At 36.0% G+C, this 22,995-nt stretch overlaps 1 protein-coding gene across 16 annotated transcripts in view; it reads right to left on the reverse strand.

The window, feature by feature from the left end:
- Positions 1 to 22,995, reverse strand: part of STAU2 (staufen double-stranded RNA binding protein 2) — a 303,753-nt gene that overhangs the window by 269,489 nt on the left and 11,269 nt on the right. For 3 of the 16 annotated variants that reach the window (XM_027561186.1, XM_027561196.1, XM_027561197.1), the window contains exon 3: positions 5,456 to 5,586. The exons of 8 other annotated variants lie outside the window; for them this stretch is intronic. In XM_027561186.1, coding sequence (XP_027416987.1) covers positions 5,456 to 5,569 — 114 coding nt within the window. In that variant the 5' untranslated portion in view covers positions 5,570 to 5,586. Of the gene's footprint in view, positions 1 to 5,455; positions 5,602 to 10,007; positions 10,117 to 22,995 lie in introns of those variants that run through there. 5 more of the 16 variants (XM_027561187.1, XM_027561185.1, XM_027561198.1 and 2 more) reach the window with 3 other exon arrangements.

Raw genomic sequence — 22,995 nt, forward strand, 5'->3', positions numbered from 1 at the left:
TTAATGTATCATAAAAATAATCTGATATATTTCACTCTCTTCTACATTCTTTGGCACTGTATGGATTCCCTATATTAGAAAGGCAGTTATTTTTAGCACTATTTGACAGTATAAATTAAAGTTAACCTGCTATGGAAAAACTAGGAATCTTCAGATTTCTCTATTTGTACTTTTATTCTTCACACTCTCATGTGTGCATACTTATACAGAAATGCTATACATATTTCAATGATTTAAAATTTATAAAAGAAAATATACAGAACAAAAAAATCACTGTATTTTTATATATTAGCAATGCTTAATAAGAAAAATTATAAATTGAAATTTTTAAAAACCATATCACTTACAATGGCTTCAAAAACATGAAATATTTAGAAATAAACCTAAAGATGAGAAATACCTGTCCACTGAAAACTACAAAATATTGAGAGAAATTAAAGAATGTCTAAGTAAACAAGAGATACTTTGTTCATAGGTTGGAAGACTCAATTTTTCTAACATGTTACTCTTCCCAAAATTGAGCTATTTATTCACTGCAGTTCTATTCAAAATCCCAACAAGGTGCTTTATACAATGGACTAGTGGACTTTAAAATCTGTATGAAAATGCAAAGTGTATTGAATAGCCAAAACGACTCTGAAAATGAAGAACAAAAGTAGAAGGCTGGTACTACCAGATTATAAAGCTATAGAAATCAAAATAGTTGTCCTTCCCAGGTAGCTCAGTGGTAAAGAATCCACCTGCCAATAAGGGGACATGGGTTCGATCCCTGGACAGGAAGGTCCCCTGTAGAAGGTAATGGCAACCCACTCTAGTACTCTTGCCTGGGAAATCCCATGGACAGAGAAGCCTGGCAGGGTACAGTCCCTGGGGTCACAAAGAGTCACACACGACTTAGTGAGTAAAACAACAATCAAAACAGCATAGTATTTGCCTAAAGACAGAAAAAAAGAGACCAACAGAACAGAACAGAGACCAGAAATAAAGATATATATAGACAGCTGATTTTGGACAAAGGTGCAAAGGCAATGAAGTAGGAAAAGGACAATCTCTTCAACAACTGAACATCTGTAACCAAAAAACAGAAATAAAAAATAAATTTTGTTACATATCTCATATCATCTATAAAAATTAACTCAAGGTGGCAATTGGATCTAATTATAAGACCCAAATGTAAAAACTACATAACATCTAGAAGAGAGCACAGAAGAAAAATCTTATGACCTCTAATAGGGCAAAGATTTCTTAGGTATGATACCAAAAACGAAATCTATAAGAGAACAAATGGATAAACTGGAGTTCATCAAAATTAACAATTCCTGCTCTTCAAAAGACACTGTAAAAAAAGAAAGAAAAAGATAAGCCATGAAGAGGGGGAAATAATTGTCAGGCATGTATCTAATAAAGGATTTGAATCCAGAATATACAAAGAGGCAAAACGGCAGAGCAGAAAGCTCCAAAAAGGAACAGTGTCTGTCATATTATACTCAACAGATATTTTACCAAGGATTTTTAAATCCTGTATACAACTATTAATAACATACAATGAGACAATTATCCAGGTATCTCCATTATCAACATACTTGCTAAGAATTTACAAACTATCACCCTATTATACTATACTAGAACAGGTACAATAGTTCTCAAATTACAGGTGAGATTCTAAGTTGTTTGAGGCCACACAAGCCAGATAACGTAAGGCAAAGATCAAGCCTGGTAAATCTAGCAAGAATTAAAAGAAGAAAAATACTTCACTTCAAGGCCACTGGGTAGAACTGCCTCCCTCAGCAATATTTATTCCAGAGTAAACTTTCTTCAAGTGTCACTATGACAGCAGCTTTCTTAACACTCAGCCACGCATATCTACAACTCATCAAAATAGGGAAATAAAGTAAAAAAAAGAAAATACCACTTTATGTTATTCACGGCTGTCTGCATTATAATAGCCTTCTTTTGAGATTTGAGAAAATCTAAACAAGTCATAAGCAAATAAAGAACTAGATTTAGGTACCTAAGAGATACAATACAGCAATGTCATAATAACTCACATAAATATAAGGAATAACAAATAACAAAAATAAAAGGGGACAAGGCAAACATGAAAATAGTTTTTATTTACTAGTCACACATTGAAAGTTCTGCAAGTTGTTCACATTCTGTAAGACTCAATGACGAAAGAAGAAAGCATGTAAATATAGATCAATACTTCCCATCAAGAAGTATGTATGAGAAGACAGTTCTATACCACCTTGAAGATATTAATCTCTGTCCTGTGTTTCTCAACTCTGGATGCACATCAGGGTCATCTGAGAGCTTTAAAAAAGTCCTGGTATCTGGGCCTCATCCAAGACGAATTAAATCAGAATTTCTGGGAGTAAGACTCAGGCTTAAGTATTTTTTAAAGCTCCAATGAATAACCAAGGTTGGGAACCACTACTGTTAAACATGTGTGTGTGTACATAAACACATCTTTACATACCTATGGAAGTTGCCATATAACCGGCTAATGTCCCAAGAAAATTAATGAGTTGGGGCTAGGTTTAAATTTTTCATGCCAGAGATAATCATTTATTTCACTCAAATATATTTTATGTCTCACTTAAAACCACTAGCAGACATGCATAAATGCAAATGACTTTACTTTCCACAAAAAAGACTCAGACTTAGCCAACTAATATTAACATTAAAATTAATTATGACTTAAGACCAACCTAGACAGCATATTAAAAAGTAGAGACATTACTTTGCCAACAAAGGTCCGTCTAGTCAAGGCTATGGTTTTTCCAATGATCATGTATGGATGTGAGAGTCGGACTATAAAGAAAGCTGAGCACCGAAGAATTGATGCTTTTGAACTGTGGCGTTGGAGAAGACTCATGAGAGTCCCTTGGACTGCAAGGAGATTCAACCAGTCCATCCTAAAGGAGATCACTCCTGGGTGTTCACTGGAAGGACTGATGTTGAAGCTGAAACTCCAATACTTTGGCCACCTGATGTGAAGAGCTGACTCATTTGAAAAGACCCTGACGCTGGGAAAGATTGGGGGCAGAAGGAGAAGGGGACAACAGAGGATGAGATGGTTGGACGGCATCACCGACTCAATGGACATGGGTTTGGGTGGACTCCAGGAGTTGGTGATGGACAGGGAGGCCTGGTGTGCTGCAGTTCATGGGGTCACAAAGAGTCGGACACGACCGAGCGACTGAACTGAACTGAACTAAGACTTGTAAGTACTACCTTTCATTCAAGAATATGCTACTTATTCTTGTTCTCACTCTTTTTAAGACGAGCAACAGGCTAAATGGTGTGGTGTATGATCAAAGACCCAGAGCAGTAGGTGGAGGTTGCCAAAGGAATCTCCACATTTCCTTAAAACCCAAGGGAATCTAGGACTGTCTACAAAGAAGAATGTGGGCCAAATTAGAAGCAGAATCCGGTCCATTAGAAGCAGAATTTGATGACACAGAAGAAAGTTAAGGGAGGAGAGGGGAGACAAAACTGGAGGAATGACCTTGACTAGGCAAAGAGGAGTTGGGACTTGGTAAAGAAATAGAAACAACTACTCATTGTCCTCTACAAGTCGTTCATCCATACCTCAGAAGGGACGGCAGAGTTGGGATTTGGGTTGGGATTTTGCTAAGCGTGTTCTAATCAAGAGTGGAAGAGAGTTAAGGGTACATACCAAGTGTATGGAATTAAAGCTGAAAAAGGAAACGAAGACTGAGGTAACTGAGAAATAGTAAAAAGGTGGTACAATCAATGGACTTGTGTTGTGGAAGGACTACTGAAGGCAGACTACTAGACCGAATGAACTGGGTGTCAGAGACAAATGAATGCTTGCGATTCTAATTCTGGAGGGTCTTGCAGTTACTGGTAATGGTAAAATCAAGACTTTGATCATAGGAATGAGTGGGTGAAGGAGAATGGAAGACAAGATAATTGGAGAAATGTAAGATACTAAAATGTCAGCATGCTGAAATAACCATCATTTAGGCAGTATCACCAAAAATTAAGAATGAATATTGTAGAGACTGAAAGTGAGCCATGAGAAATGTGATGGAATCACTCAGAGGTCAGCAAATGTCTAGTGTGATGTCACATGGGTGGTGAGTCTATTAACATGAAATTCAAACCTGGAGGTCTATCTCAAGGAAGAATTCCTGGAATTGAAAATGAGAATAAAAAACAGGAGACATACTACAGGAATTATGAATTGTAGTAGGATAAAGTATTTATTGCTCTAAGGAAATGGTCTCACACAGCACAGTAGCACAGCACAGCAACAACTACAACTAAGAAGGTCAAGGCCTGCCAGAGGCCCAGTGCAGGCAGCAGAGAAGTTTCACAAAGGTCTGGAAGATGTGAGATGTGTGTTCAAATCTGACAGATGTGAAAAACCATGAGACACTGTAAGAAATTCAAACACTTCAACAAGATTAAGGGTAGAAAGAAAGAGTGTGTAATAGATATGAATTAACAGGTATGGAAGAGAAAGGCTACTACCTTTGTCTCTGAACAAAAGATATTCTGAACAAATTAAAGTGCTGCCCAGAAATCCTTCACAGAAGTCTCCAATATGGAACAAAATGGACAGATTTCAGTTTCATCTCATTTCCCTTACTTTGAAGGAGATGCTAAAAGACAAGTAAATAATCCAATAACCTGTACTGTATGAAGATTAACCAACTTTTAGAGAATCAATTGCTTCCACATTGCATACAAAAATGTATAATCATTATCATAATCTCCAATATCCAAGATTAAAAATGTACCAAGGATATGTGTGCACAAGTGATATTTTTAAAAACAGGATGACAGAGCTCAAGCATAAACGCTTTAGTCATAATTTCTTTGCAATGTATACACAAGCAAACATGTATGCATGAGGCTATATAAAAATATAAATCAATTTTACATTTAAAAGAACAATATTATAAATGAATACACAGCTAACAACAAAACTGGCACATACAACTTTTATAAATGGTGAATCTCGGAATTAAACATCCTATTGGAAAAGGCGTCTCACTAAGTAACTGTTGCTGTTTTTACTCTGCATCCATTTTTAGGTTATCAGTTACTATGTCATGGGAAAAGCACCATACCTGGAGGTCACAGAATACATGGACAAGTGCTGGCGCTGGCACTCATGAACTACTAAGCAAGTTACTTAGCTTTTCTGTGCCTGAGTTTCTCAATTTACAAAATGGAAATAAAAAATTCGTATCTCATGTGGTTGCATTAAGATTTTTATGAAGTACTATATCAGAATGAACTCTGCAAACCATAATGAGCTATACAGTTACAGACTTTAAAATACTTTTAAAAGAGAACTAAGAGACCCTTTAGGCCATCCAGTACCCCCTCCCCCCAAAATAAAGCACAGTTAAAACCTGAGATGATAAATCTCACAGATTTGATAAGCATGGCTCACCACCTCTCTTCGGAACCTTACCTTCGAATGAGCAGGCCCTCTTTCTTTCAGAAGTTTATACTGGGGTTGGACTCTATTGAAACGGGCTAACTCATTTACCAGACACATTGGAGTTTTCTCTTTGGGGTTTGCCATTTTATCTTGGAGAGAAGCTGTAAATAAAAAGGCTGTAAAGTTTTTGTGAAGAATGACTTTACAAAATGGAAGAAAAACTAGTTTTGACTTTTTCAGGTTGAAATCAGATTGTATATTTGGACTAAATTATTTTCATGAATTTTAGATAAAAGTTTCAAATCATCTAAATCTCAAATCATCAAACCATTTGATCATCATTCAAATCATCTAAATTTCCATTACATGCAATAGAAATATGTATCACATTTTAAACAAATTAAGGTAACTTTTTTCCTGAGTACCTAAATTGCTCTCTATACATAAACATGAATAACAGCATGCTTAAAGACTGAAAAACAGTATAAGATTATATAATAACTTTTAATTTATCCTATAACTTTCTTCTCAAGAAATTTTAGCATAAACACATAATTCTTATTCTTATTGCTATAAAACTAAATTTTATCTGACTGTTTTATCATGTAATCTTCCTTTCTTCCTTCTCATTCTAAGGTAGCATATTAAATTGAAAAAGCTCCAGACATGGGAATCAAGTCCTAAGTTTAATTACTAGCTCTCCTGACTATTATGTTTTCATAACTTTTTTTTTTAATGAAATTTTGGGGAAAAAATTAGAATAATTTAACAAATGACCAGTTACCACCCAAAATTAAAATTAGTATTTTGTTTGCTTTTAGTCTTACTTTTTAAAAAAAGGAAAAACAGTATTACATTCCAGTTAAGTTCCCTTTATCATTTGCAGAAACTACCACTATGTGAATTTAAACTATATCCCTCTCGGATAATCTAAAATACATTTATATGCATGCATATATATCCACAAAGAAATACATAATCCTGACATATGTGGTTTTGTAGTTCACATAAATAGTAATATAACAGACATACCATTTTCACAACATTCTTCACTCTTCATTATGTTTTTGAGATTTAACTCATAGATCCAGTGTATTACTTTTTAACTGATGTATAATTTTCATCACAATACCTTAGCCATGTTTTAACCCTCCTTACTGATAGAAGACTTTTATTAATAGATTGTCTTCAATTTCTCACTCTTACAAGTTAAAGTTACACTATCCTAAACATCACTAAAAAGGATTGTACCTTTCCTCGGCAGCATGATAATTACTATTTCCCTCCAACCTTGAAAATGTGTAGTATGGTCAGATATTTTCATCTCTGACAATCTGATGTCTGACAAAACTGTTTTTGATTATCTGGGTTTCCTCTTCTGGGAACTAGTTCTGTCCTTTTTTCTACTGACTATTTTACGTATAATATTTATCTATCTTTTCTTTTGTGGTCTGTGACTTTACTACCTTAAGAAACTCTCCCCTAATCTGAAATGTCTTAATTATTTTTACTTAAATTTGCTAAGCCTATTATTTTTTATCTATACAATAAGAGTAATAAGTATATTCTACTTAACTAACAGGTTGTTATAAGGTTACAATTTTAAAATACATAGTACTTTAAATTCTACCACAATTACAGCTTCAGAATATTTTTATAGTATCTTATCCTGTATTTTTCCTTCATCTCATTTACAGACATATTTAACTGCTTTTTTAGTTTTTCTTTCACCTCCAATTTTAAAACTTAAACATAGGGACTTCCCCAGCAGTCCAGTGGCTGAAACTCTGCCTCCCAAAAAGGGGGCGGGGGTTCAATCTCTTGTTGGGGAAATAGGGTCCCACATGTCATGGGGTATGGCCCAACACTTAAAAAAAAAAAAAAACCCATAAAACATGCAAATGGATTACTTCCTGCTCAATTAAACTGGAGTCACAATATATAAAGAATACATTAAATAAACAGAAATAGCTGGTTTTAGGAACTTCATCTATAAACTTTCTATGACAAGATTTAATGTAGAAAATAGCATCTTTTTTAATACTTTTACTTTACTTTTTAATACGCTTTACAGGACTAATAATTTGGTATAATAACGATCTCAATCATTATTAAGAAATTATTTTGTAACAATACTACACAAATACCTAGTAAGGCATAAGTTAAAAAAAAAAAGAATATAAGCAACCAACTGTAGGACCAATACAGTTGACAGTTAATTCTACAATTAAACCATTCTAAATGGCTTGCAAAGCAAAAATAAACAAATAAGGAACACCACAAAAAAGGCAAAGACTACTAGTCAAGAAAGTTGAGGAAATCTGCATTTATAAACATTTTATAAACATTTCTGTGCCAGGAAGTCAGTTATTATATAAAATACAAAATGATCTGGGACCATAGTCAGATTCTGATCCTTGCAACCATAGTGTTAAATACTAAAGTACAACAGATCACACAGCTACCTGAACACCAAAAAGCAAAAGAAGAATGAAAATGAGAAAATATTTAAGCCTGGTAAAAATGAGTTATTTCGCATAATACTAAAACAGCATTTATACTGCTACTATGACAATTTTCGTAACTCAGCAATGCTGCATATTCATCTGTTATGATACAAAAAATATTAAGATCATAGCAAGAATAATGTGATGATTTTACAGTATAAAAAGTAATAGCACCGGATTTAAGCATGTTTAAATGTGTTTAAAATATGTTTATAGCTCTATAAACTTAGCTCTGTTTGGTAAGAAAATCTGATCTAAATTCCTTAAAGGAAAATGATAATAACATGGCACTAAAACTTATATTCCACTCATTCTAACTTTCTGCTTCATAAAAATTACATGAATCCAATAATGGATTCACAGAATGGAATCCAAAAATGGATTTAATGTTTAAGTTTTGGTGTGAAAGATGTGCAAAATACATGTAAGATCAATAAAACTTCAAAGTCCAAATGTTTAGTTAGTAAATTCAAAAATAATTAGTCCTGGTTCAGATTTTATTTTACAAAATGATTAAAACTTTATTTTCCATAGCTGTTCCTGCATTCAATCAGAAATCTTATTAACAATACTAACGATACTAACAGAGTTCAATGACAAAGTAGTAATAAAAAATTAAACCAAAATTTTGATTAAATATCTACAAAATTATACAAATTGGTCTATAAAAGTTGATATCCATAAACTTTATTTATTATTTTTTAGAAAAGTCAATAGTACAAAAAGTGAGATATATATATATATATATATATACACACATTGTTTCATATGTTTTCAAGAGACTGAAGAAAGCTTCAATTCAATTTGGTGGCTGGAATAGTAGATACCTACTTAGAAGTAAATAAAATTAATGACAATGAATTTCAAAATTTTAAAACTTTGCTTCTGAGAGAACAAATGCCATATATTTAAGAGCCTAAGAGCCTGTTTTGGGTATCTCTGCCACTGACTGACTTCTACACATAACGTTGAGAAAGTACTTAAATCTCACTTTCCTGGACAGTGAAATAGAAATAATAATTGTTTTTTACTAGATTATAGTATATTGGTTGAATCAAATGATGTAAGATACTATTAACAATAAGAATCCACTATTACTCTGCATATAAATAATCTTTAGCACACTATCACTGAAAATGATATGATTTCATAAACTTTTTTCATGGCTTCCTAAGCTAAAATATTCAGAGTTAAAATGTTTGTTAGGATAAGTTGATTATATTCATACTATTATACTTCTTTATTATTCTATAAAAAGCATGTATTTGCTATTATTTTTCCACTGACTTACTGTAACATATTAAGCTTGCTTCCATTGAAAAATCCCCAAGTGTGATATATATTACATGTAAGATTTCTCATATTTCTGTTGGGGAAGTGTTTACCTTGGATATAAGGTTTGTTTACATGTAACTCTCCGTAACTTTGACAAGTTACGTTGGTAAAATCGCTGTAACAACAGGATCTGCACACTCAGCAAAACAGAGGCCTACCCTGCTTTTTGAGACAGATTGTTTCTATACTTAATAAAATGTCCTAAACTCTCTGGGACTTGATCTTCAAAATATGCCAAAATAATACAGATGACAGTTTTCAATCAACAGGCAAAGAATACTTGTTCCAAAGGAGTTCAGAGTCTGTGAGAAAACACGCACAGAGAGAAGAAACACACACACTAGACTACAACATGGAAGGTGCTGAGATAAGGCTTTAAAGGGACTCCTTAGGTGAAGGGGTGTTGAAAGGCAGGTTTCAAGGGGTGTGATTAGATTACACTACATTAGTTAAGGAAAGCAGGCACTCACCGAGTTAGTGAGGGAGGGAAAGAGAAAGAGGCAGAGCTTTTCCAGAGCACACATGCAGAAGAAAGCACATTAAACACATCACATTCTGGAAAATGCAAGCAGACCACTGGCAGAATGTAGAATGCAGAGTAGGATGTAGCAGAAAAAATACGTGACCAGAATCCACCAAAATACCAAAAGCTGCCTAAGCCAGAACTCAAGAGTAGCACCATTTTTAAGGTAGTTAAATTACAGCTGAAGTGATGCCAGGAAACCAGAGGCTAACCTCACCTGCCAAAGCAAGTCTCTCCATAGAAGAATCCGTGTCCATCACAGGTACAGAAAGTGACTGGAACACAGTCTGTCTCTCTGCTGGCTCCCCTCTCCCTATTCCCTGCTACTGGAAGGGGCTCATCCGAATTCCCAAGTAAAACAAAAAGAAAGAACAGAGTCAAAATAGAACAAGGAATTTGCCTTCCACAGAGTCCTGACCTCTAAGAGAAATGTAACTGTCTGTCCACAGCTACAACTAAAACATAGCTTATAACTTCACATCAGACCGTAACCTAAGGCTGTCCAAGCAAAATCACCACCCAAGGATCAAACTGCTGTACTAGAATTGCCTGTTAATTAGGAAAAATTAAAGTTCCTATCTCATATGGTTGTGGTGGTATTTTAGTCACTATGTCGTCTGACTCTTTTGACGCCATGGACTATAGCCCGCCAGGCTCCTCTGTCCCTATCTCAAATAGACAGAAAAATTAATTCCAAATGCATTAAAGTGAAGAGTATAAAAATATGACAAAAGCACAAGAAAACTTGGCTAAAGGTATGTCAAAATCCTGCAACATAGAAAACTTCTAGAAAGAAACCTAAAAATCATGACGGGATAAACTGATAGATTTAACAACACAAAAATGTAAAACTTCTGTAGAGCAGAACACACCAGGAATGATACTAAAAAATTGTCATAGACAATTCCCCTGGATCTACAGATTAATTTGGTGAAAATCAACATTTTAACAAAGCTGAGGCTTCTGATCCATGTACATGACATATAATCCATGTACATGACATGAAAATCTCAATTTTCATTATTGAGATGATGATATCTCAGTGATAGCTATGTTTTTTAACATTCCTGCAAAACAGTGAATTATTAAACACTGAGTTATTGCTTCTGGGGAAATAAAAGGTTAGGTTCCTGTAAACATCTGGGCATAACATTTTTTTAAAGTCAATTAATAAATAACCTTGTTTTATGTGTGTTTTATCTAGCTAAAGATCCCTTACTTAATATATACTGTTGAACTCACTAATACTGAACTCAGAGCCAACAATAACTCCTGAATGAAGCTTAGCTAAACAGATATATCTTCTCCATAAGACATATCACAGCCTTCTTGTGCTTAAAGACCCTACAAAGCACTTCAGCACTATGCTTGGGAGCCATTTTAATAGCTAAATCACCAACCAAAAGACACAAAAATAAAATGTGGCACTAAATAAACCAAGAAAAGGACACTTGCTTATGGCAGGAGAACTGAAACGAGAGCAGCCTGTCATCTGGTTCAACCCCAGTTCAGACTGTGCACACAGGGCAACTCAATTTTTCACCACTCCGCACTTGGCAATAAATGATCACAAAAGCACTGCAAGGATTATTTAGGGATTACATATAAATTTTAGCAAATAGACCAATTCACAAATACAGAATCCATGAATAATAAGGATCAAATGGATCTCAATTATTTAGGTATTCTTTCATTTCAGCAGTATTTTATAGCTTTCAGTATTCTTTAACATACTTTGTGAGATTTATCCATAAATATTTCATATTTTTTATACTATTTTTAAATAGTATTTTTTTTAAAGATTGTTCCTTGCTGCACATGCTCAATCATGTCAGACTCTTTTGCAAACCCATGGACTACAGCCCATCAGGCTACCCAGTCAATATGATTTTTCAAGTAATACTGGAGTGAGTTGCCATTTTCTACTCCAAGGGATCTTCCCAACCCAGGGATCAAATCTGCGTCTCTTGTGTCTCCTGCAATGACAGGTGGATTCCTTACCACTGTGCCACCTGGGAAGCCTTGCTAGTGTATAGAAACACAATCAATTTTTGCACATTTATCTTGTATCCTTCAATCTTACTATACTTATTCATTAGGTCTAGTAGGAGTCCATCAGATTTTCTACATAGAAAATCAGGTCACATCTGTTTATTAGGACTTTCTTTTATTGCTATTCCAGAACCTATTGCCTGGTTCTGCATCTCAGTAATGCTGACACTGAGGTCTTTAGAAACCACTCCTTCCACTTCAAATATTTTTGAAAAGTTGGTGTAGAACTAATATTATCTCTTCCTACAGTATTTAGTAAATTCACCAATTGGTCCAGTAGGTGAACTGGACCTACAGTTTTCTTTGTGGGAAGTTTTTTTTTTTAACTACAACTTTAGTATCTTTAATACATATATAGCTATTCAGATTAATCTCTTCTGCTTCCTCTAGAATTAATTTATCCTTTTTCTACATCATTAAGGTGGAAACTAAGGTCATTTATTTGAGATCTTTATTCTTTTCTAATATAAATATTTAAAGCTATGGATTTCCCAGTAAGTACTGTTTTAGCAACATCTAATATATTGTGTTTCTGTTAATTTAAAATACTTTATAATTTCCCTTTTTGTTTTTTCTTTTAATCATGAATTACTTATAAGATGCTATTTAATTTTCAAATATTGTAGATTTTCCAAGGATATTTCTATTAATAATTTCTAATTCAACTGCACTGTTATCTGAGAAGGTTCATTTTAGGAGTTGATTCCTTCTGAATTATTGAGATTTGTTTTATGGCCCAAAATACAGTCTATCTTGGTAAATGTTCGGTATGAACTTGTGAACAAATGGGTATCCTGACCTTCTTGTATAAAGTGGTTTGTAAACGCAGCCAGGTCAAGTTGGTTGACAGTGTTATTCAAGTCAACTACATCTTTGAAACTTTTTTTTCTGTCAATTTGTTACATCAGTTATTGAGAGGGATCACTGAAATCTCTGACCACAATTGTGAGTGTTTCCTTGAATTTCTATTAGTTTTTGCTTCGTTTGTTTTGAAATTCTATTACTAGCTGCCAGTGGCTCAGTGACAAAGAATCTGCCTGCCAATGCCGGAGACCTGGATTCAAACCCTGGGGCAGGAAGATTCTCTGGAGAAGGAAATGGCTACGCACTCCAGTACTCTTTCCTGGGAAATCCTGTGGACACAGAAGCCTGGTGGGCTACAGTCCATGGGGTTGCAAAAGAGTGAGACATAACTTAGCAACTAAACAGCAACAACAACAACAAAACATTTGGCACTAATAGTCCTCTTAATTAACTGATCCCTTTATTGTTACGAAGTGATCTTCTTTAACCCAGGTAGGAAATATTCCTTGCTCTGAAACCTATTGTAATACTAATAAAACCAGTCCAAGTTTCTTTCAACTAAGTCAATCTGTTATGTCTTTTTCCATTATTTTAATCTATTTGTGTTTACAGTTACTATTTCTTAGAGGCAAGTATATGGTCAGATCTTGCTTTTTAATTCAATTTCAGCCTTCAAATCAGGATGGTTTTTAACACTACTTTTTTAAAAATATGAAACACCACACAAATTTATGTATCATCTTTGTACATCTCTGTATCGTTCCAATTTTACATGTGCTGCTGAAGCAAACACTATTTACATTTAATGGGATTATATAATATCACTAGGTTTGAACCTATCATATTATTATATTTTTCCCATCTGGTCTTTGGTCCCTTCATCTTTTCATGGTTTCTGTTGACTTAATTATTTTATATATTCAATTCTATCTACTGCTTTGGCTTATCAGCTATAAGTTTTTGTCTTGCTGTTTTACTAACTGCTAGAGTTTATGACATATATCTTATCTACCTTTATATTGTACCACCTAATGAAGGGCATTAAAATCTTTAATAATATCTTCCATTTCTCCCTCAACCTTCAAGCTGTTACTATGCACTGTACTTTTTTGTATGCTATAAGCCTTACAATAGTTTAATATTTTTGCTCTGAATAATAAATTACCTTTCAAAAAGATTAATAAAAAAAGATTATACATTTACCCAAGTAATGACCATTTCTGCTTTTTTCTTTGTTCATCTTTTGCACTTTCCTGCTGCCTGAAGGACATTCTTTAACATTTTTCCTATAGTGGTAAGGTATTTGCATAGACATTTCATCAAGAATGACATACAAAAAGCCAACAAGCAAATAAAGAGACATTAGACATCACTAATATCAAAGATGCAAATAAAAACTCTAAGATGCCACTTCATATCTAGTACGATGGCCATTAGCAAGGAGGAGAGGGCAGGAGGGAAAAAGGAAGGAACAAAGGAGAGAAATAAGCACTGGTGAGGATGTGGGGAACTTGAAGCTCTTGTTTATTATTAGTGGGAATGTGAAATGGTGCAGCCACTATGGGAAACAGTCATTAAACAGAGAACTACCATAGGCTCGAGCAATTTCACTTCTGGATATATACCCAGAATAACAGAAAGTGGGCATCTGAACGTACACTTGCACCCCCAAGCTCACTGCAGTATTACTCACAACAGCCAAAAGGTGGAAACACCCCAAATATCTACTGACAGATGAATGGATGAACAAAATGAGATATACACATAGAACAGAGTATTAGCCAATGGTGGTTGACAGGGGCTGATGGATTGAAGAATGGGGAATTAGGGCTTTAATGGGTATAGAGTTTCAGTTTGGGAGTATCAAAATTTCTGCAGATGGATAATGGTGATGGCTGCATAACACTGTTCATGTACTTAATGTCACTATACACTTAAAAATGGGCTTCCCTGGTAGCTCAGTGGTAAAGAATCCACCTGCCAATGTAGGAGATGTAGGTTCAACTTCTAGGTCGAGAAAGTCCCTTGGAGAAGGGAATGGTAACCCACTCTAGTATTCTTGCCTGGAAATCCCATGGACAGAGGAGTCTGGTGAACTACAGTCCATGGGGTCACAAAACAGTCAGATACAACCTAACAACTCTATAACAATAAAACTTAAAAATAGTTAAAATGTTAAGTTCTGTGTTATATACTGAATATTTTATAATAATTAAAAAATTTTAAACAAAAGAGTCACTTATTTTTCATTTCCTCTGGAATATATTGTTATTGAAGTATAGTTGATTTACAATGTTCTGATAATTTCGGGTGTACAACAAAGTGATTGTTTTATATAAAAAATATACGCATATATTCATCAGGTTCTTTTTCAATTATAGATTATTACAAGATATAGAATACAGTTCTCTGTGTTATATAGTAGGTCCTTGTTATTTATCTATTTTAAGCATAGTAGCGTGGAGAGGGCAATGGCACCCCACTCCAGTACTCTTGCCTGGAAAATCCCATGGCGGGAGGAGCCTGGTAGGCTGCAGTCCATGGGGTCGCGAAGAGTCGGACACGACTGAGCGACTTCACTTTCACTTTTCACTTTCATGCATTGGAGAAGGAAATGGCAACCCACTCCAGTACTCTTGCCTGGAGAATCCCAGGGACAGGGGAGCCTGGTGGGCTGCCGTCTACGGGGTCACACAGAGTCGGACACGACTGAAGCGACTTAGCAGCAGCAGCAGCAGCAGCAGCATGTATCTGTTAATTCCAAACTCCTAACTCATCCCTCCCCTACCTTTCCCTTTGGTAACCATAAATTTGTTTTCTACGTCTGTGAGTCTGTTTTGTAGTAAGTTCTTTTGTATGACAAGTAACTTCTCAGAAAACATTCTCAGAGGGAACAGAATCCAAAGTTGACAAGTATTTTATGGTATGTTTAAAATGTCATTTGACTCTTTTCTGGCTTGTACATTCCAACAAAAACTGTCATCCTTATCTCTTTCTCTCTATATATAATGTCTTTTTTCCCCCTGACTGATTTGAAGATTTCCCTTTACTATCACTGATCTTCAGTCATTTGAATATTGTTTCTCTCAAATTAGATTCACTGAGCTTTACACAGTTATGAAGTTTATACTGGATTGGCCAATAAATTGGTTTGGGTTTTTCCATAATATTTAATGGAAAAGTCATTGAAAAGTGAAAGTGAAGTCACTCAGTTGTGTCCGACTCTTTGCGACCCCATGGACTGTAGCCTACCAGGCTCCTCAGTCCATGGGATCTTCCAGGCAAGAATACTGGAGTGGGTTGCCATTTCCTTCTCCAGGGGAAAAGTCATTATTTGGTCTAATGTTTTCCTGTTCCCCCTCCCTTCTCCTGAACATCTAATTAATTTATCTTAGACTTGTGATGTTATCCAATAGCTCACAGATGCTCTGTTCATTTTTTTCCTGTCTTTTCACTCTTTGCTTCATTTTGGTTAGCTGCTATTCCCTACATATTCCAGCTCACTTACCTTTTCTTCTACAGTGTCTGCTATTAATTCCATCAAGTATTTTTTACTTCAGATATTGCATTCTTCATTGCTAGAATTCCCATTTAAGTCTACTCATACCTTTTATTTATATTCTCATCGTTTTCCTATTTTCCTCTACCTTCCTGAACATTGACAGCATTATTAATAGCAACTCTTTTTACAGTTTTGTCTGCTGAATCAATCATCTTTGTCATTTCTGGGTCTCTTTCTAGAGATTAATTTTTTTACCCTAGTTATGGTTATATTCTCATGCTTCTTTGCAAGCATTTTAATTTTTTAATAGAAATGAAACTGACATAACATCAAATTAGCCATTTCAAAGTGAAGACATCAGGGGCATTAGTACAGCCACAATGTCGTGCAACCACCACCTCTACCTAGTTTCAAAATGTTTTTATCACACCAAAATAAACTCCATACCCACTAGCCAGTTATTCCTCTTTTATCCTTACCCCCCAGGACCTGGCAACCACCAATCTGTACTCTGTCTCTATAGATTTACTTATTCTAGCTATTTCATGTAAATGGAATCAGATAATATGTGACTCTAGTGTTTGACTTCTTTCACTTAGTAAAAGTGTTTTGAGGAGCATCACATTATACCATGTATCAGTATGTCATCTTTTCTTACAGATAAATAATATTCTATGGTGTGTATGTACCACAATTTGTTTACCCATTCATCCATCCATTTGGGCTGCTTATACCATCTGGTTCTTATAAATAGTGTTAATATGAACATGTGTGTGCATATATTTGAATAACTGTTTTCAATTCTCTGGGGTATATATCCAGGAGTGGAATTGCATGGTAATATTATGCTAAACACTCTAAAGAAATCCCAAACTGTTTTCTACAGAAAATAAAACACTTTACATTCCCACCAGTATAGTACAAGTGTTCTGCTTCCTCCACAACACCACCAACACTTGTTATTGTCGGTCTCTCTGATTCCAGCCATCCTAGAGAGCAAGAAAGGATACTCATGGTGGTTTTCGCTTGCATTTCCCTAATTACTAAAGAGGCTGAGTATTTTTGTTCACATTCATGTTGGTCATTTGTACATTTTCTTTGGAGAACTATTTATTCAAGTCCTTTACCCATTTCAGTTGGGTTTCTTTTTATTGTTGAGTTACAAGAATTATAGTTCTTATGTCACTGACCCATTTTGAGTTAATTTTTGTATGTGGTGTGAGATAGGGGTCCATGTTTATCCTTTTGCATACAGATATCCAGTTGTCTTAGAACTCTTATATATTGATGATGTTATTCTTTCCTGCGCTGTGTGGTTTGGGGCAATCTTGTCAAAAATCAGTGGGTCATATACGTAATAGCTTATTTCTAGCCTCTCAATTCTATTCCATTGGTCCTCCTTCCTTACGCCAGAACCACACTGTTTTGATTACTGTAGACTTACAGTATGTTTTGAAATGGAGTATGTAGGAGCTGTCCAACTCTGTCCTCTTTCAAGATTGCTTTAGCTATTTGGGCCCACTGCAATTCTATAAGCAGCTGAAGATTAGTTTTTCAAGTTCTGCAAAAAAGGTCACTGGAATTTTGACAGACTTTATACTGAATATGCAGACAATTTTGCATAGTACTGCCATCTTAACAATACTAAGTCTTCTAATCCATAAACAAAAAATATCTTTCCATTTACTTGAGTCTTCTTTAATTTCTTTCAACACTGTTATATAGTTTTCTGAGTACAGGTCTTCCAATTTCTGTATGCTTCTGGATGATGTTATAAATGCAACTGTTTTCTGAATTTCCTTTTTGGATTCTACACTGCTGGTATAGAGAAACAGAACTGTATTTTGTATCATCTTGTACTGCAGCTTTTCTGAATTCGTTAGCTCTGTTTTTTTTCTTTGTACTCATAGATTCTTTGGGATTTTCTATATACATGGCACATGTCATCTGCAAGTAGAAATGGTTTTATTTCTTCCTTCCAGATTTGGATGTCTTTTCTTTTTCTTGTCTAATTACCCTGGCAATAACTTCCAGTACAATGCTGAAGCAGTGGTAAGAACAGGCATCCTTGCCTTGTTCCTGAATATAAGGAGAACTTTTTTGTCTTTCACCATTAAACTGGATGCTACCTGTGAGTTTTCCATAAATGCCCTTTATCATGTTGAAGAAGTGCCCCTCTATTCCTAGTTTTTGAGTGTTTCTATTATGAATAGGTGTTGAATTTTACCAAGTGCTTTCTGTATCACACAGGAGGTGATTATCTGTGTGTGGTGTGGGTTTCCATTGTCTATTAATGCTGATTGATTTTCCTATGTTGAACCACTCTTGCATTCCTGGAGTAAATTCCACTTGGCTGTGGTATACAATCCTTTAAATATATTGTTGGATTTAGTTTGTTAGCATTTTGTTGAGGACTTTTACACCTATACTGATATGGAATACTGATTTTCAGTTTTATCTTCCTCATGGTGCCTTTGTTTTGGCTTTGATATCAGAGTAATACTGGTTTTATAGAATGAATTAGGAAGTATTCCCTTCTCTCCTATGTTTTGGAAAAGTCTGAGAAGGATTGGTGTTAATTCTTCTTTAGATGTTTGGTAGAATTCATTAGTGAAGCCATCTGGTTCTGGACTTTTCTTTGGGAGGGATTTAAAAAAAAACTGAATCTGTTTACTTCTAATAGGTCAGTTGAAATTTTTTATTTCTTCTTGAGTCTGTTTTGGTAATCTGTGTTTCTAGAAATCTGTCCATTTCATGTAGGTTATCCAATATGTTGGCATACAACTGTACTATGAGCCATGCTGCTGCTAAGTCGCTTCAGTAGTATCCGACTCTGAGTGACCCCCATAGATGGCAGCCCACCAGGCTCCCCCATCCCTGGGATTCTCCAGGCAAGAACACTGGAGTGGGTTGCCATTTCCTTCTCCAATGCATGAAAGTGAAAAGTGAAAGTGAAGTCGCTCAGTCGTATCCGACTCCTAGCGACCCCATGGACTACAGCCTACCAGGCCCCTCCATCCATGGGATTTTCCAGGCAAGAGTACTGGAGTGGGTTGCCACTGCCTTCTCCACTATGAGCCATAGTACTCTCTAATAATTCTTTTACCTCTTTAAGGTCATGGTAATGTCCCCACTTTCATTTCTCATTTTAGTTATATGCATCTTTGCTCTTTTTGTCAGTCCAGCTTGTCAGTTATCTTTGCAAAGAACCAACTTTTAGTTTCAGTGATTCTTTATACTGCTTTCCATTCTCTATTTTATCTCCACTTTAATCTTATTTTCTTTCTTCAGCTGGCTTCGGGTTAATTTACTCTTTTTCTGGTTTTCTTAAAGTGAAAAGTTAGGTTATTTGTTTGAGATTGTCCTTTTTAAATGTAGGTGTTTCCTGCTATAAATTTCCCACTGAGCACTGCTTTTACTGACTCCCCTAAGTTATAGTATACTGTATTTTTATTTTCATTTGTCTTTGTTGTTCAGGCGTTCAGTCATATCCAACTCTTTGCAAGCCCATGGTTGCATGACACCAGACTTCCCTGTCCGTCACTGTCTCCTGGAGTTCGCTCAAACTCACGTCTATTGAAACAGTGATGCCATCCAACCATCTCATCCTCTGTCGCTCTCTTCTCCTCCTGCCCTCAATCTTTCCCAGCATCAAGGTCTTTTCCAATGTGTTGGCTCTTCACATCAGGCGGTCAAAGTATTGGAGCTTCAGCATCAGTCTTTCCAATGAATATTCAGAGTTGATTTCCTTCCGGACTGATTCGTTTGATCTCCTTGTTGTCCAAGGGACTCTCAAGAGTCTTGCCCAGTACCACAGTCCAAAAGCATCGATTCTTCAGCACCTCAACCTTCTTCATGGTCAAACTCTCACATCCGTACATGACTACTGGAAAAACCATAGCTTTGACTATAGGGACCTTTGTCAGCAAAGTGATTTCATTGATTTTTAATACACTGTATAGATTTGTCATAGCTTTTCTTCCAAGGAGCAAGTGTCTTTTAATTTCATGGCTGCAGTCACTGTCCGCAGTGATTTTGGAGCCCAATAAAATAAAGTCTATCACTGTTTCCATTTTTCCCCATCTGTTTGCCATGAAGTGATGGGACTGGACATCATGATCCTATTGTTTTGAATGCTTCTGAAGCCAGCTTTTTCACTCTCCTCTTTCACCTTCATCAAGAGGCTCTTTAGTGGCTTTTTGCTCTCTGCCATTAGGGTGGTATTATCTGCATATCTGAGGTTATTGATTATTTCTCCCAGCAATCTTGATACTAGCTTGTGTTCCATCCAGCCTGGCATTTCGCATGATGTACTCTGCATATAAGTTAAATGAGCCGGGTGACAATATACAGCCTTCATTTGTCTTTAATTATTTGCTTATTTACCCTATGATTTCTCCTTTGATCTGCTGGCTGTTTAATAAGAGTATGTTGGTTAATTTCCACATATTTGTGTGTTTTTTTGTATTCTGTCATTGATTTCTAGCCTTATTCCACTGTGACCAGAGAAGATACTCTGTACGGTTTCAATCTTTCAAAACATACTGAGGTTTGTTTTGTGACCTAACACATGGCCTATTCCTGGAGAATGCTTTATGTGCACTCGGTAAGAATTTGTATTCTGATGTTGCTGAATGCTTTGTATATGTCCATTAGCTCTAATTAGTTTATAGTGCTGTTCAAGTCCTCTATGTCCTTACTGATCTTCTGTCTAGATGTTTTATCCCTTATTCAAGGTGAGGCAGCATTTTAATCTTGGATGACAAACACTGAATTTTATATGTTAGGTTCTGGATTGTGTGGCATTCCTCTATATAGTTTTGGACTTTGTTGTGGTGCACAGTTAAATTACTTGGGATCACTTGGAGTCTTCTGAAGACTTTCCAATACCCTATGTATTACAAGGTCTTTATAAACTAGACAGTGGAAACACAAACTATTCCCAGCCTCGTGTGAGCTCCAGAAATTCTTTTCTTACTACTCTCCAGTACTTCTTTCCCTGACTTTGATATGGTCCTGTCATGCATCTACAGATCAGAACTGAGCCAAAGACTCAAGAAGAACCCTCTGAAGCACTTTAGAATGCATATATGCTTGAGTGCACTCTTGATTATATATTTGCCACTTCTCCCCACAGCTCCCTTCTCTCTGGTACTCCGACCTACAATTCTAACCACCCTGGCCTTCCCGAACTCTTATCTTTGTTTCCTAATCCCAACAAAACTTGGTTCTGTTTTGATTCCTCCTCCTTCTACTGCAGCATGCAAACAACCTCTGGCTCTGTTTCAAACTACTGCAATAGAAGGGCTTACTTCCATGTGTTTCTATTCTCTCAGAGACCACAGTCTGTTGCTACCTGTCATCCAATGTCTAAAAACCATTGTTCACATATATATACACATATATATATATATATACACACACACATACATACACACACACACATATATATGCTTTCAAGTTTTTTAAGCAGAAAGAGTATATTATTGCTGCATAACAAATTACCCTCAACTTAGTGGCTTAAAAAATAAGCATTTTTTAAATCTACTTTCTAAGGTTCAGCAGTCAAGGACCAGCTTGGCTTAGTGGTTCTGGCTCAGAATCTCTCATGGTGCTGCAGTCAAATGGTGGTGGGCCAGCAGTCTCTGGGGTGGAAGCTTCACAAGGGCTAGAAGACCTGCTTCCAAGAAGGCTCAATCACACAATGTAAGCTAAAGGCCTCCGTTCCTTGTTAGCTGTTGGCAGGAGACCTCAATTTCTTACCATGTGGGCCTCTCCAGTGAGCTATTCACAACATGGCAGCTAACTACTCTCAGAGTGAGCAATGCAGGGTGACACAGAGAGAAAGAGAAGAGAAGCTTTTTTTCTTTTGGGGGCCACACTCCGCAGCATGCAGAATCTTAGTTTCTCACCAGGAACTGACCTTGTGCCCCCTCTGTGGAAGCACAGTCCTCTGGGCTGCCAGGGAAGTCTTCCACAAGGTCTTTTATAACCCATCCCTGGAAACGATCCGTCACTTCTACCATATTCTACTGGCCAGACCTGGCAGAGCATTAACACAAGGGTGGCAGAGATCACTGGGGGCTATCTTGGAAGCTGGCTATCCAGAGGACAAATCCTGTTACGCCAGCATGGCAGAAAGGCAAAATCTTTCTTAAACATTTTATCCTCCCTGTGATTACTACTTTTTTTAATCCCCTAACTGTAAACTGCATCCTGTGACTTTAAAAAGGGATGGGCAGACTGTGGACCCTACTCCAAAGACAGACTTTGAAGAAAAATAACTAAGAGTAAGTACCAGCAGCTTTTAAGTGAAAAGGACAGTTCTGGGGCATATGGTAAGAAAGAAGAGAGCACTTGCAGCTGACCTGCCTTGAGAAACATTCAAGTGCTTCACTCCCCCAAACAATTACTTACTCTATTGACCAACTTAAACATCTGCCCTCCTTTCCCAACAATTTCCAGAGCAACAATAGCAACAATACCAGTCATAGTAATTTTAACAGAAGTAACAATAGTGCTAGGACCAATGCTAAGCATCTGGCCTTTGTTGTCCCAATTATTCCTCACAACAGACCTGTGGGATACTATCATTATCCCTTAAACTTTAGACCTTTTGTTTCTTAATGACCAAACCCTGGCTTTACACTTTACAGTATACCTTGATACAACTTTATTCTTTCTCTATAATACCTGGCTCCCTCTTGTTCTATAGGATTCTCAACTTTTCTGGCACTGAAACTCTATTTTGTCCTCCCTATTCTCCTACTTCACTTCAATCAGGCCTTAAAGCTTCCCCTTAGTTTCCATGTTCCCAACAGCAACTACCAAACCTCTTTAGAAGGAA

Source organism: Bos indicus x Bos taurus, chromosome 14 (assembly GCF_003369695.1).
Source record: "Bos indicus x Bos taurus breed Angus x Brahman F1 hybrid chromosome 14, Bos_hybrid_MaternalHap_v2.0, whole genome shotgun sequence".
Classification (NCBI taxonomy): Eukaryota; Metazoa; Chordata; class Mammalia; order Artiodactyla; family Bovidae; genus Bos; species Bos indicus x Bos taurus.